Here is a 13,712-nt window from a genome sequence, read left to right as displayed (position 1 = left end):
CTTTACCTCTCCGTAATAATCGTATCTCTCCTCAATTTCAATATTCAATACGACTAGCCATACTTCTAACAAGAGTACCGAGGCAGCAGGCTATTCCCCACAACCCTGATGGTTTGTCAGAAAGGGAAGTCCAGACTTCTTCATGGAATAGGTACCCCAGGTGTCTTGAGGGGTTCACCCAGCCTGAATTGAAAGGCAGGTTTGTAATAATCTTATTACTTACTTACTTGTTATTGTTACACAACTTACCTGAGTTCAGAAGTACTTGTAGATGGTCCATTACTCTCAAAAGATTCTGTGGTGGCTGGTAGCTGCCTCAGGTCATTTTCAGAAGAGTCCTCGGTAGTGGTAGGGTCAGGGTTCTCTGTGGTAGTGGTTGGTAACTGCTTCAGGTCATCAGGTGAACTTTCTGTTGTACTAATCACTGTCGTAGTTGGTAAATTTCGGTGGCTGGTAGCTGCCTCAGGTCATTTTCAGAAGAGTCCTCGGTAGTAGTAGGGTCAGGGTTCTCTGTGGTAGTGGTTGGTAACTGCCTCAGGTCATCAGGTGAACTTTCTGTTGTACTAATCACTGTCGTAGTTGGTAAATTTGTCAGATCGTTTTCAGTATTCTCAGTTCTAGATGGTAAATTATTTTCAAAAGATTCAGTTGTGGTTGGAAGTCCTCTTAGGTCATGTTCATGTATATTTTCATTGATAGTGCTATAGACAGGACCTTCAGTTGTAGTAGGCAACTGTTTTAAGTCATCAGGAGAACTGTCAGTTGTGGATGGAGGAGTAGCATCATATGTCTCAGTTGTGGTGGTTGCTATTTTTCGAAGGTCATGTTCAAGTCCTCTTAGGTCATGTTCATGTATATTTTCATTGATAGTGCTATAGACAGGACCTTCAGTTGTAGTAGGCAACTGTCTTAAGTCATCAGGAGAACTGTCAGTTGTGGATGGAGGAGTAGCATCATATGTCTCAGTTGTGGTGGTTGCTATTTTTCGAAGGTCATGTTCGAGGGAATTTTGGGTAGTGGAAACTGTATCTTCAGTTGTAGTTGGTAATATTCGTCTCAGATCATCCGATGAATTTTCAATATTACGAGCTTCAGTTGTAGTTTCTGGGGCTTCAGTTGTAGTATCTGGTAAACTTTTAGTTGTACTGAATACATAGTTGTCAGTAGTAGAAGTTGGTATTTGCCTCAAATCGTCTGGAGAGCCGTCATTCGTAGAAGCAATATTGTTAAACTGTCAGTTGTGGATGGAGGAGTAGCATCATATGTCTCAGTTGTGGTGGTTGCTATTTTTCGAAGGTCATGTTCGAGGGAATTTTGAGTAGTGGAAACTGTATCTTCAGTTGTAGTTGGTAATATTCGTCTCAGATCATCCGATGAATTTTCAATATTAAGAGCTTCAGTTGTAGTTTCTGGGGCTTCAGTTGTAGTATCTGGTAAACTTTTAGTTGTACTGAATACATAGTTGTCAGTAGTAGAAGTTGGTATTTGCCTCAAATCATCTGGGGAGCCGTCATTCGTAGAAGCAATATTGTTTCTAAATGTTGTGGTATCCAAATATCTTGCGTCCGTTACAGTTGTAAAACCATCTTTATCTAAGGTTCCTGAAGTTGTAGAGATCAAATTCCTTAAATCAGACTCAGGTTCAGAAGTTGGAGACACATTAGCGGTGGGTACTACTGACGTCAACACTTCGAAATGAGTTGTAGAGTCGAAATTATTATTTGATGTTACCATCGTAGTCATTAACTTTCTCATCTCATTTTCCTCTGTTGTGATTACATTATTGTCAGATATGATGGTGTATGTGGTGGTACTATCAGGTACTTGCTTCAAGTCCGTATTCACATCAGGATATTCTAATGTAGTTGTAACAGCAGTAAATCAACACTTCGAAATGAGTTGTGGAGTCGAAATTATTATTTGATGTTACCATCGTAGTCATTAACTTCTTCATCTCATTTTCCTCTGTTGTGATTACATTATTGTCAGATATGATGGTGTATGTGGTGGTACTATCAGGTACTTGTTTCAAGTCCGTATTCACATCAGGATATTCTAATGTAGTTGTAACAGCAGTAAATAGTTGCTTCTCTTCGATTCTCAAATGAATGAGTGTAAAATCCGATACCTTGGGTGGGATTCGAACCCGCGACCTTCTGAGGACCAGGCGGGCCGTTGACTGCCCTATCAACCCAGTTGACAAAAATACTGTAATATGTGCAAAAAAAATTTTCAAGTAGATAAATTTATCAACTTGAAAGTGATACCACCCCGTAAACAAATGACTAGAATACCAACACATTGGTGACAAGATCAAAATGAGTAACTACCTGGAAGTTCTTTCATATCACTCGTAACAAAAGTTGATGCACTTGTTCCTTCGTGATTTTTATGAGTGAATCCACTTTTCTCTGCAGGGTCGAAAATTCTATCTTCAGAATGTGAAGTTCCATCAGTAATGCTAGTAGTTTCCACCGGCTGTTCGAAGTTCTTTCATATCACTCGTAACAAAAGTTGATGCACTTGTTCCTTCGTGATTTTTATGAGTGAATCCACTTTTCTCTGCAGGGTCAAAAATTCTATCTTCAGAATCTGAAGTTCCATCAGTAATGCTAGTAGTTTCCACCGGCTGTTGCAGCAGTAAATAGTTGCTTCTCTTCGGTTTCAATTGTAGTTTCAAGATGTCCTGATATGGTTTCACTAGTTGAAGTAGGAAGTTCTTTTATATCACTCGTAACAAAAGTTGATGCACTTGTTCCTTCTTGATTTTTATGAGTGAATCCACTTTTCTCTGCCGGGTCGAAAATTCTATCTTCAGAATGTGAAGTTCCATCAGTAATGCTAGTAGTTTCCACCGGCTGTTCAGTTCGTTCGGTTGGATCAAAAGGAGTAATACCTGAAGTAGTTCCGCTTACTGCCACAGTTGTTTCGAACACACTTTTGTCATACTCTGAGGAATTTTCAATCATACTTGCAGTTGAAATTGTATTTTCTCCTTCAGGATAGGTAGGTATTTGTGGGATTTCAGTCCGATCGTAAATATTGGTAAAACCAACAGTTGGGAAATAGTTAAGTTCAGACGTATAAATTGGTAAGAAACTATGTGACCAGAACTATGTCTACTATTCCACCTGTTTGGATACTCGAACGGACTCGAGTGTTAGGCCCGCTGCACTTTGGAAGTGTATAGAAATGAGTCTCAAACATTTTCATAGGTTTAATTTTTCAGGCGACTACACACAACTGAAAGTCGCGCGACTACGTTTCTCAACTGCGACGCTTTCAGTAGCTTAGCTTAGCTTTCAGTAGGTTTTGAACCGGTTAATAATCAATACCCACAAACAAGAACTGATTAAAATGAAACGTCTTTGGTGGACCACGAAGTATATGGCACTGAACATTTCGCACTCCAAGATTGAAATTCATTTATAAGCTATGGGAATCGAACCAGACTCTTCCTCTACGAGATTTTAGGAGTAAAATTTGACCATGGTCCCACCCTAATTGACTAACGGATTGCCTCGGGAATTGAATCACCCCGTTTAAACTCTAGTCACAAAGAATACCTAAAACAAAAGGTTCAGACAAGGAAAAAAGTAAGAAAAGGCTACAATAATGTCTCCTCATTACACAACAGTGGGTATTTATTAATAACAATGTTACAGCGTCGTCGCGACTATGTATTAAATTAGGTATCTTTCATTATACCTATATGGATTCCCCACATGGGGGGAATGGAATAAAAATACCAGTCATAATGACCTTTGCACCTTTCTTTAAAAAGAAAATTATTTCTGACAGACACAGACTTCTACTTTCACAGAGAATAGATGATGTTTTCTCCCTTTGCAGAGCTTGTCTATCAGGCTCATAAACCTCCAAAACTGAGTTTTCGCTTAAAACTTTTGATCTTGTTGAGGATCCTCTCAAAATGTTGATGCGAAGCTGTCGGTACTAGTTGTTTCTCATAGACCGGAGTGTAACGGATGATTGAATTGGGAGCGAGGTCTATCTGCTGCTTGGTGGCAGGGACCTGGGCAGAACTATGTCTACTATTCCACCTGTTTGGATACTCGAACGGACTCGAGTGTTAGGCCCGCTGCACTTTGGAAGTGTATAGAAATGATAGTCTCAAACATTTTCATAGGTTTAATTTTTCAGGCGACTTCACACAACTGAAAGTCGCGCGACTATACGTTTCTCAACTGTGACGCTTTCAGTAGGTTTTGAACCGGTTAATAATCAATACCCACAAAACAAGAACTGATTAAAACGAAACGGCTTTGGTGGACCACAAAGTAGATGGCACTGAAGATTTCGCACTCCAAGATTGAAATTCATTTATAAGCTATGGGAATCGAACCAGACTCTTCCTCTACGAGATTTTGAGAGTAAAATTTGACCATGGTCCCACCCTAATTGACTAACGGATTGCCTCGGGAATTGAATCACCCCGTTTAAACTCTATTCACAAAGAATACCTAAAACAAAAGGTCCAGACAAGGAAAAAAGTAAGAAAAGGCTACAATAATGTCTCCTCATTACACAACAGTGGGTATTTATTAATAACAATGTTACAGCGTCGTCGCGACTATGTATTAAATTAGGTATCTTTCGTAATACCTATATGGATTCCCCACATGGGGGGAATGGAATAAAAATACCAGTCATCAATGACCTTTGCACCCTTTCTTTAAATAAAGAAGTATTTATGACAGACACAGACTTCTACTTTCACAGAGAATAGATGATGTTTTCCCCCTTTGCAGAGCTTGTCTATCAGGCTCATAAACCTCCAAAATAAAATTCAACTAAAAGAAAAACAAGTTCAAAAATTGCGCTAGAAAATGGTCAAAGTTCTAAAGTGCTCAAAACACATACAGAGTGAAACTCGAGCACTCTCGATTCTTGTCAAACTTGTCTTCACTAGGCGTCTCCGTTTTGTTCAGTTTCTTCCTCAACTCTTCTATCTGTTGCTTCTCATAGATGCTCAACGCTTTCGCCACATCTCTGGGGAGGTATTGATCTAGATCCAAACTCTTGGACATATCCCTTCCCACTCTGGTCACACTAACACCCCGGAGAGCCAATACTTGTGATATAACAGCCTCATCTCCATTCACTACTATCACATAGCAGAACTGCCCATTCATTTCGTTCACTTTGATCAAATCTTTGATCACACTTGTCTTCAGTTCGGATGGTATGTCATCAAAGGGAACAATCTGTTTGACTTGCAAGGCATAGTCCTGTTTGAGGTTCGCTATTAGTTTGATCAAGTTTGCGTTCTTCTCTTTAAGCGTGATGATATTCTTGCCTGTAGGTTCATCTTTGTTGTCTAGTTTCTGAGGACGTTTCTCCTTGTCCACATGAGCTTTATCGTCTAAATAACTCGACAGGCTATTGTCTTCATCGCTGATATCCGTGTTATCTCCATTTCCATGGTTACTAATGAGAAGCACCTCCACAGGGTGTTTACTTTGGGTGACAGCTTTAACAAAGGTCACGTGCGTGCCTTTATCTTCATCCACATGATCATGGGTGAGGGCATCTACTTTATCTTTAGCGCCTCGGGTACCATAACTGAGAGCAAAGGCAGAACTGAGGTATTTGCCAAAGAGGCTGACACTATTGGAGGCAGCGAGGGAACCAGAAGCTTGGAATAATCCTGGGAAATGTTTGGCTAGAAGACCCCGGCCTGTCCTCTCCCCTGTGGCTGAACTGTTGGTCTTGTCATTATTGTTGATGGCATTCGTGTTGTTGCTATCTGTGTCTGAAACAATACAAATGGGAAACATAGGTGTGGGTAAGAATCGGGGGTTTTCAAATATTTTCCACCAATATACTGTGCCTATTAAAATAAGGACCTAAAGAGAAAAGACAGATGTAAGAAAAGACTCCTTCCTCAACAAAAAATATTTTCCACCAATATACTGTGCCTATTAAAATAAGGACCTAAAGAGAAAAGACAGATGTAAGAAAAGACTCCTTCCTCAACAAAAAAACTGTTTTGGATGCTGTATCATATTCAACAAGTGTTTCAAACATAAACACTTCATTACTTTTTAAAATCTACACAAAATAAAAAATAAGATCAAGGTTTTGAACAGAATACATAGGTCAAAAAGGACAAAATAAAGCAAGCAAATCTTACCATGCTGTTGTTGTAGTAGAGCGCTGGCAGAACCAAGTAAAGCCCACGTTGTTATGAGTAAAATTAGCAAGAGGTTACAGAAAAACATTTTCAGGCGAAAAAGAAAAGGAAGGACGAAAATCACACACCAAAAATTATTAAATAGAAAAAAAAGATGGATACCTATAGGACTGATTAACTAACTATTTCAGAACCAAGTAAAGCCCACGTTGTTATGAGTAAAATTAGCAAGAGGTTACAGAAAAACATTTTCAGCCGAAAAAGAAAAGGAAGGACGAAAATCACACACCAAAAATTATTAAATAGAAAAAAAAGAGGGATACGTATAGGACTGATTAACTAACTATTTAATAGAAACTTCAAAGTAAGCAATCTACCACCGATTTTGTTAAAAAACTAAAAACTTAATTTCCAGAACCAAGTAAAGCCCACGTTGTTATGAGTAAAATTAGCAAGAGGTTACAGAAAAACATTTTCAGCCGAAAAAGAAAAGGAAGGACAAAAATCACACACCAAAAATTATTAAATAGAAAAAAAAAGATGGATACTTATAGGACTGATTAACTAACTATTTAATAGAAACTTCAAAGTAAGCAATCTACCACCGATTTGTTAAAAAACTAAAAACTTAATTTTTAAATTATAAAAAGCAATTGGCAAGCAAGTAGCATGAGCACAGTGCTTTCTAGTCAAAATTCAAGAAGCAAATAAGTAAAACCAGTAGTGCCCAGGTTAGGAAGATTCAGAGAAGTTTCTAAACAAGTGAAAGTTATGTACAAGAAGATGAGGGTAGCCCAGAGATGTACAAGCGGCTAGTGCCGTAGACAAAACGTTTTATTCACGCTAAATGCAGAAAACTAAGTAGGCCCAGGAACACACTTTGAACTTTGAGATAACCAATTATGAAAGTTAATCAACCAATAAGAGGCGACATTTTAAACTTTGGTCAAAAATGGTGCATTCTGATTGGTTGATAAACTGGTTGACCATCAATTATCTCTGAATGTAGCCCCGGTGATTGACGGGATTTCCCCCTAGTTTTAGAGTTTTATGTAGAAATACACCTCAAAACAAACGACCCACGTCACTGACAAGTACCAGCATAAAGTGTAAATTACTGATAGGTGTAACGTCATTAATTTGGATTAGTAGGTCTTTCTCTCAAATATTGATATGCAAATATCTCTCTTACCTTACTAATTTCTGCACACCGTCAACTAATTTAGATACCATCACATCTAGAAGTAGCACAAATTTCGGTCATGACATGCATTGTATCTTGTAACACTTTCCCAACGGAGTCCCTGTGAAGGGAAATCCCTTTCAAATAGCTAAGTACTAAGTAGGTATACCATTTAAAAACTTAGTTTGTTCTAATTTAGGTGCAAGAAGCGGAAAACAACACCCAGGTCAAGGCACGTCCACACTAGAATCGACCGACGCAACGTCCATCGATGTCGAGTGACATCGCGAACTCATATTAAGTAGGCTATATCAAAGGAATTGTTTCAGTCGATGTCGATCGAAAATAGTGTAGACGCCGCTTTGTTATACGTGCTAGAAATCAAAAGCTAGGGGAGAAAGTAGAACTAGGTAAGAGTAAGTGCCAAGGTAGGTATTATTTTACAAAATTGAAATAAATTGAACTCAAAATCATCTCTCTTACCTTATCAACTTATCACATGAGAAAGTAATCGTTTCACTCCTTGGACGTAGATCTACTTACCTAGTTTTCACATTTATAAACTTATTCACATATTATGGCAAATCCAAAGCAGCAAGCCCAAAATATCAAGAGCCATTTTATAAAGGAATCTAAGTAACACATTTTAAAAATTAATTACACATTAGATAATACCCAACTTGAGAGGTATACCTGATTGTGCATATTGTCACCGAGTACCCAAATGCATGACATGTCAGGAAGAATGTGGATTGAATAATGCCTTGAATTGTTCTCTGAAGATCTTGTTTGGAAGGGACTCTTCCTTTCATTAATAGTGCTAGCTGAAAGTGAGTAGAAAATTCAATTACTGCACCTTGGTAGGTTGATTTAAGTGGGCCCATTCCATGGATTGCCAGCCTAGTTAGCTCAGTAGGTGGCATGTCTGCCTAGTAAGTGCTAGGCCATGGGTTTGATTCCCACCCAGGTGGATTTTATCTTAAACAAATAAAGTTAGTTCTTGGAACAGCTGGTCTTCTCCTATACTGTCTTTTTTCTCTCTTCTCAATTATAGGACAATAAGACCTTAGCAGTTAAAGGTCCCTCTGTCAAACCTCTTTTAAAAAATCCATGGTCATGGATTTATCATTCCTAATCCAGATTTATCATTCCTAACTTTTCTCAAATGAAATAATGGAACAATTTCAATAAAAAGGCAAATAGGTACCTATTCCAATGGGCAGGTACTTCCTGTTGACTATAGAATACCAGAAAACTTTTTTACTCACCAGATAAGCTGTGACATAGATCCGGAAAGATTGCTGGATAGAGGATATGAAGAGTCCTGCTGAAGCCGCACTACATGATTGACTGTAGGGGTGTACATATTCCACACAAGTGTGAGGAAATGTTTGGAATTTACTCTGAACTTGTCCTCCCATGATGTTGTGAACATATCACTCGGGCATGTGTTTTGGCACTAAAAACTGACCATCGAAATTTTGACCCGATTACATTACTTTCCTTCCTATAGGATAAGGAAAGTAAAAAGGCAAATATTCCAATGGGCAGGTACTTCCTGTTGACTATAGAATACCAGAAAACTTTTTTACTCACCAGGTAAGCTGTGACATAGATCCGGAAAGATTGCTGGATAGAGGATATGAAGAGTCCTGCTGAAGCCGCACTACACGATTGACTGTAGGGGTGTACATATTCCACACAAGTATGAGGAAATGTTTGGAATTTACTCTGAACTTGTCCTCCCATGATGTTGTGAACATATCACTTGGGCATCAGGTCAAACAGTATCCATGAATTCAATCAAAGTACCTAGGTGAATATGTAAAGTAGACAGACTGATTGATTGATTACCTTAACCCTTCTCACAGTGAGTTGCTGCAGGTCTAGTCTTCCAGTACAATGATGATTTTAGCTCTGTGCAGCTGTTTCGATTAAGACTTTCACTACTATTACAAATTTAATCAAATTCTATTGAATATTAAAATATTTTATGACTTCTCCAAGGGAAGGCTGGGTTGATATTTGCCAATGGATGCTGTGGATACAACGGCAACATCGGCTGCTTCTCTAAGCTAAAATAATGATCAGAACAGGTTCATATTTGAGAAACATATTGACCCATATCTACACAACTGCAACACCTCTGCTGGTTCTCTGAGATAAAATAATAATCAGAACAGGAACATATTTGTGAAACATACCTATCTACCCATAACCCAGAAGTTATAGTTCATGAGTTCTTTGTGAAACAGACCAATGAAAACTTTTGTTCCTTTCTTTCTCATACCCTCACTTCCTTGCTGTTTCTTCTTTCTCTTCCTCTACCCATTCTTTCCCTTTATTCTCTTTCACTTCTCTCCCTCTGTTTCATTATTTGTCCTTCTGAATCTCTGTCTTTCCTTCTCTCTTTTCCCCTTTTCTTTTTTATATGTTTTCTCTTCACCCTCTTCTTTCAACTGTCTGTTTCAGTCTAGCTCTTCCTCTACCCATTCTTTCCCTTTATTCTCTTTCACTTCTCTCCCTCTGTTTCATTATTTGTCCTTCTGAATCTCTGTCTTTCCTCCTCTCTTTTCCCCTTTTCTTTTTTATTTGTTTTCTCTTCACCCTCTTCTTTCAACTGTCTGTTTCAGTCTATCTCTCAAACTTACCTGTCTTGAGGACAACACTGATTCATGAGGCATTACTCCAACACTGGGTACTTTGGTCTTGTTTGACCTTGCAATGTTCCTCAGTCTTTGATACTCGTTCCTAGCAACACGTTCCTTCTGAGCAGCAGATTTCTTGGCAAACTGATCCTCCATTGGATCAGCATTAGCAGGAACCGGTAACATCCACTGGTGTTTTTTCTCAGCCAAGCGTCTCTTGAACCCATAGGTTGGCACCCATTCCTAGTGAAAACAAGAGTGTTATTAGACTTGGAAGTTGTTTGCATTATGTTTTGAAACAAAGAAACTAATACTGTTATTAAAACTCCATGAGGTTTGCTCTCAGAACAGCTGTCTTTCTTCTATCCTGCCTAACTCTTTCTTTGATTTCAGTAAAATAAGACCTCTGTTGTCATAGTTTTCCTAGTCAAACCTTGAAAAAACTAGTTTGCCTTTTGGGTTGGGTATATTCAGTTCATTGCTTGATAATCAAAACACCAAGTTTAATTACCTTGAGAATATCATCCCACTTCTTCTTGACTTTCTTTGTCTTCCTGATCCCTTTCTCCAGAGCAAACTCTTCCCACTTGGTCATAGTGATCTTGGGTAATGGTTTCTCTCGGGGTAAGATATAAGTAGGATCTGGAAGTGTGGCAACAATATCTTCATCTCTTCTTTCAGTGGGCAGCTCCCAAATTTTGTTGATCAGAAGTTGAGTATTATCACGTGTTAAATCTTTCAAGTATTTGTCTTTGTCTTGTCTGAAAATTAAACAAATTGCAATTCAATAGGTATAATTAGGCATGGGTCTACAGTTTCATGTAACTTAGTTGTAAGTAGTTAGCTTGCTTGGCTAGATATCTGCATTTTACACACAAAAAAAGTGTTCGTGGGTATTCTGTAGTATCCAGGAAAACCAAAACAAAGATACCATTAGAATCAAAAAGTCAAGTACACATCAAATAACATATTTACGAGGATCAAGGATTGGTACATTTGCCAAAACAAAGATACCATTAGAATCAAAAAGTCAAGTACACATCAAATAACATATTTACGAGGATCAAGGATTGGTACATTTGAACTAAAATTGGAGGCAGCAGGCTATTCCCCACAACCCTGATGGTTTGTCAGAAAGGGAAGTCCAGACTTCATGGAATAGGTACCCCAGGTGTCTTAAAGGGTTCACCCAGCCTTAATTGAAAGGCAGGTTTGTATTAATCTTGTTACTTACTTGTTACTTGTTACACAACTTACCTGAGTTCACCTAAGTTGATATCATTCTTATCAAAGGCGAGCAGAGTTCCTGGGTCTATCTCTAATTCTATCAGTTTGTTGACGGTTGTGGGTTTGAACTGTTCATTTCTCCTGGCAACTTCTTGTAAGACATGATCCACCAGGTCAGTTGTCATGATTGCAAGTGCAACAGTCACACTTTGGAGTTTGCTCTCAGTAGGTATCTTGTAGGTGATCTCTATGCCACTGGTGAAACAAACTCGTGCAGAAGTGGGTGTTAATAAAGGAGAGGGGTTTTTATCTTTGAAAGTTACAATAAAAGTTTATTTAGGTATCAACTTTTGAAGCAATAACTTGTCTTTTTCAACTTTTTTCCAAGGTTTTAATTTTAAACTTTTAAAAAGAAAATTTTAAATTTTGGACCACATGGTCGTTTTTCTGCTCCTTTTGCTTTTGCAGCGTTGCCGTTTGTGCGTACGATAAAAAAATGTACGGTAATAATGATCGTTGTACGGTAATGAAACAGAGGCCTATTTCATGAATTTGAGACGTGGTTTAACTTTACCAAGAAAAATTATTTTGTTATTGATATTAATCGAAAAATCCGAGACACCAATACCGAGATCCTATTTCATGAATTTGAGACGTGGTTTAACTTTACCAAGAAAAATTATTTTGTTATTGATATTAATCGAAAAATCCGAGACACCAATCACCAATATCGAGATAATCTGCAGTGCATATTCGGAATGCATGATCCCCATATAAATAAATTCAAATTTCAAATTCAATAGTTGATAAGTGGTAAATTTACCTTTGAATCAGGTGTGATACGGTAATGCTCTGACAAAGACTTGATAACGTTGCATGGAACTTGACAACACAACACTGTATGGCTGTTGGCTCCTTGGCACGGCTCACGGCTGTTGGCTTTGAAGGTGGCTCGTTGGCTGTTGGCTGATAAAAGATAAACTTTTACCTTTGATGTGATGTGATAGTGATATGAATTTATTTTAATTTAGCTTTTCTTGTACAGCGCCAACACAACGGTTAATTTCAGTTTTACGACTTGGGTCGAATTAACAGTTTCGGCCAGATAATATTGAAAAGGATCGGTGCCTAATTCTCAAATGAATGAGTGGAAAATCCGATACCTTGGGTGGGATTCGAACCCGCGACCTTCTGAGGACCAGGCGGGCCGTTGACTGCCTTATCAACCCAGTTGACATAAAAATACTGTGATATGTGCAATAAAAAAAAAATCTGGTGTGAACATCACACGACTTTCTATTACATTTGCGGAATACGTATTTAAAAAAAAAAATATAATTGCATTATTGAAGAAAAGAAAAGAGAGTAGGTACCTACGACAACATAAAATTACCATTTCCCTACACATTCTAAAAAGGTATGTATATCTACTGAATGTGGATCTATAGAATGCGGGAACATTTAATAAAACTTTGGCTTCTGTCCAGTAGATATGATGAGGTGCTTTATCAAACTGTTAGCATAATTAGACAACTTGTTCAAAGCTGGCAGTCTAAATAAAGTACTACTTACACCTGATCTTGAAGAATTTCTATCAAGATAATGTCTACAATTCTACATAGTAGATAACATTAGTTTAAACGTGATTTTAAAATTAGTTATAATGTTAGGTTATTACCAGTAGTTCTAAAATAATATAAGAATGTCTATATTGATACCTACACCTACTAGAATCTAGAAATATTTTTCACGCTGGATTCTATATTGAGATTAATAACACTGAGTTGCTTACCTTTTAGATTCACTCCTAGCCTGCAAGGTTGCCAATCTACTGTACACTTTCTCCATGTTCACTTTAGGTTTCTTATTTGCAACAGCTGTATACAGATCCAGGTTTCTCTTCTTTTCTTCAGACGGTTTCTGAAAAAGTTTGAATCAATATTAGATGACTCACCCCTGGGTTTACAATCTTCTGTTAAAGAGTTGGTTAACCACTGAGAATGCTTGGAGACAGTTGTTTAATCATGCACAAAGGTTAACAAACCTTTTAAATTTATTAAGAACGTGATATTACACCTTTACAATTTTTTATATATTTTTTTTCTCCATTTTTCAAGCTTAATCTATCCTTGCCCCATGTATAACCACAACCTTTTTTCTCTTTTGCAAAAAAAAAAAAAAAAAAAAAAACTTCCACGGGGGACACAGGGGTGCCAATTTTTCTTTCTCCTGACCAGGCAGTTTCCTCTTCTTGCTCTGACGAACTTTCTTCTCCCAAGGCAAGGCTGGGTTGATATTTGCCAATGGATGCTGTGGATACAACGGCAACATCGGCGGCTGCGGTTCTCTCTAAGCTAAAATAATGATCAGACAACAGGTTCGAGGTATTTGGAGGAAAATAGTTGACCAAGAGCTGCGACAACTGCAAACACTCTGCTGGTTCTTCTGAGATAAAATAGATAATCAGAACAGGAAACAATTTGTGAAACATACCTATCTA

At 38.0% G+C, this 13,712-nt stretch overlaps 3 protein-coding genes across 4 annotated transcripts in view; all 3 read right to left on the bottom strand.

The window, feature by feature from the left end:
• Positions 1-1,185: 1,185 nt before the first annotated feature.
• LOC113471479 (mucin-5AC-like) lies at positions 1,186-3,087 on the bottom strand. The gene is made up of 2 exons (XM_026830663.1): positions 2,645-3,087; positions 1,186-1,880 (listed from the first exon to the last, which is right to left on the bottom strand). The coding sequence occupies exons 1-2, from the start codon at positions 2,967-2,969 to the stop codon at positions 1,186-1,188; spliced, it is 1,020 nt and encodes a 339-aa protein (XP_026686464.1). The 5' UTR covers positions 2,970-3,087.
• A 528-nt stretch (positions 3,088-3,615) lies between these two features.
• Positions 3,616-7,622, bottom strand: LOC103519038. Its single transcript, XM_026830662.1, has 3 exons — positions 7,592-7,622; positions 4,794-5,773; positions 3,616-3,876 (listed from the first exon to the last, which is right to left on the bottom strand). The coding sequence occupies exons 1-2, from the start codon at positions 7,620-7,622 to the stop codon at positions 4,869-4,871; spliced, it is 936 nt and encodes a 311-aa protein (XP_026686463.1). The 3' UTR covers positions 3,616-3,876; positions 4,794-4,868.
• Positions 7,623-9,328: 1,706 nt separating this feature from the next.
• Positions 9,329-13,712, bottom strand: part of LOC103519037 (ribosome biogenesis regulatory protein homolog) — a 5,544-nt gene continuing 1,160 nt past the window's right edge. The window contains exons 2-5 of one of the 2 annotated variants that reach the window (XM_026830661.1): positions 11,243-11,333; positions 10,497-10,746; positions 9,989-10,228; positions 9,329-9,412 (exon numbers count right to left, since the gene is read on the bottom strand). In XM_026830661.1, the coding sequence (XP_026686462.1) occupies positions 9,329-9,412; positions 9,989-10,228; positions 10,497-10,746; positions 11,243-11,333 (665 nt within the window). Of the gene's footprint in view, positions 9,413-9,988; positions 10,229-10,496; positions 10,747-11,242; positions 11,653-13,712 lie in introns of those variants that run through there. The other variant, XM_008484116.3, reaches the window with a different exon arrangement.

This window comes from Diaphorina citri, unplaced genomic scaffold, assembly GCF_000475195.1.
Source record: "Diaphorina citri unplaced genomic scaffold, Diaci psyllid genome assembly version 1.1 scaffold2496, whole genome shotgun sequence".
Classification (NCBI taxonomy): Eukaryota; Metazoa; Arthropoda; class Insecta; order Hemiptera; family Psyllidae; genus Diaphorina; species Diaphorina citri.
Note: the sequence above shows the minus strand (reverse complement) of the source record. Positions and strands in the feature narration are given on the sequence as shown.

What these genes read in the sequence shown, in the direction of transcription:
- LOC113471479 (XM_026830663.1), bottom strand. Translation starts at nt 2,969, where the DNA reads ATGATTGAAAATTCCTCAGAGTATGACAAAAGTGTGTTCGAAACAACT. An exon ending in AACCGAAGAGAAGCAACTAT is followed by an intron (nt 1,881 to 2,644) that starts TTACTGCTGCAA and finishes CGAAGTGTTGAT; the next exon opens with TTACTGCTGTTACAACTACA.
- LOC103519038 (XM_026830662.1), bottom strand. Translation starts at nt 7,622, where the DNA reads ATGTCACTCGACATCGATGGACGTTGCGTCG. An exon ending in CATCGATGGACGTTGCGTCG is followed by an intron (nt 5,774 to 7,591) that starts GTCGATTCTAGT and finishes GTATTGTTTCAG; the next exon opens with ACACAGATAGCAACAACACG.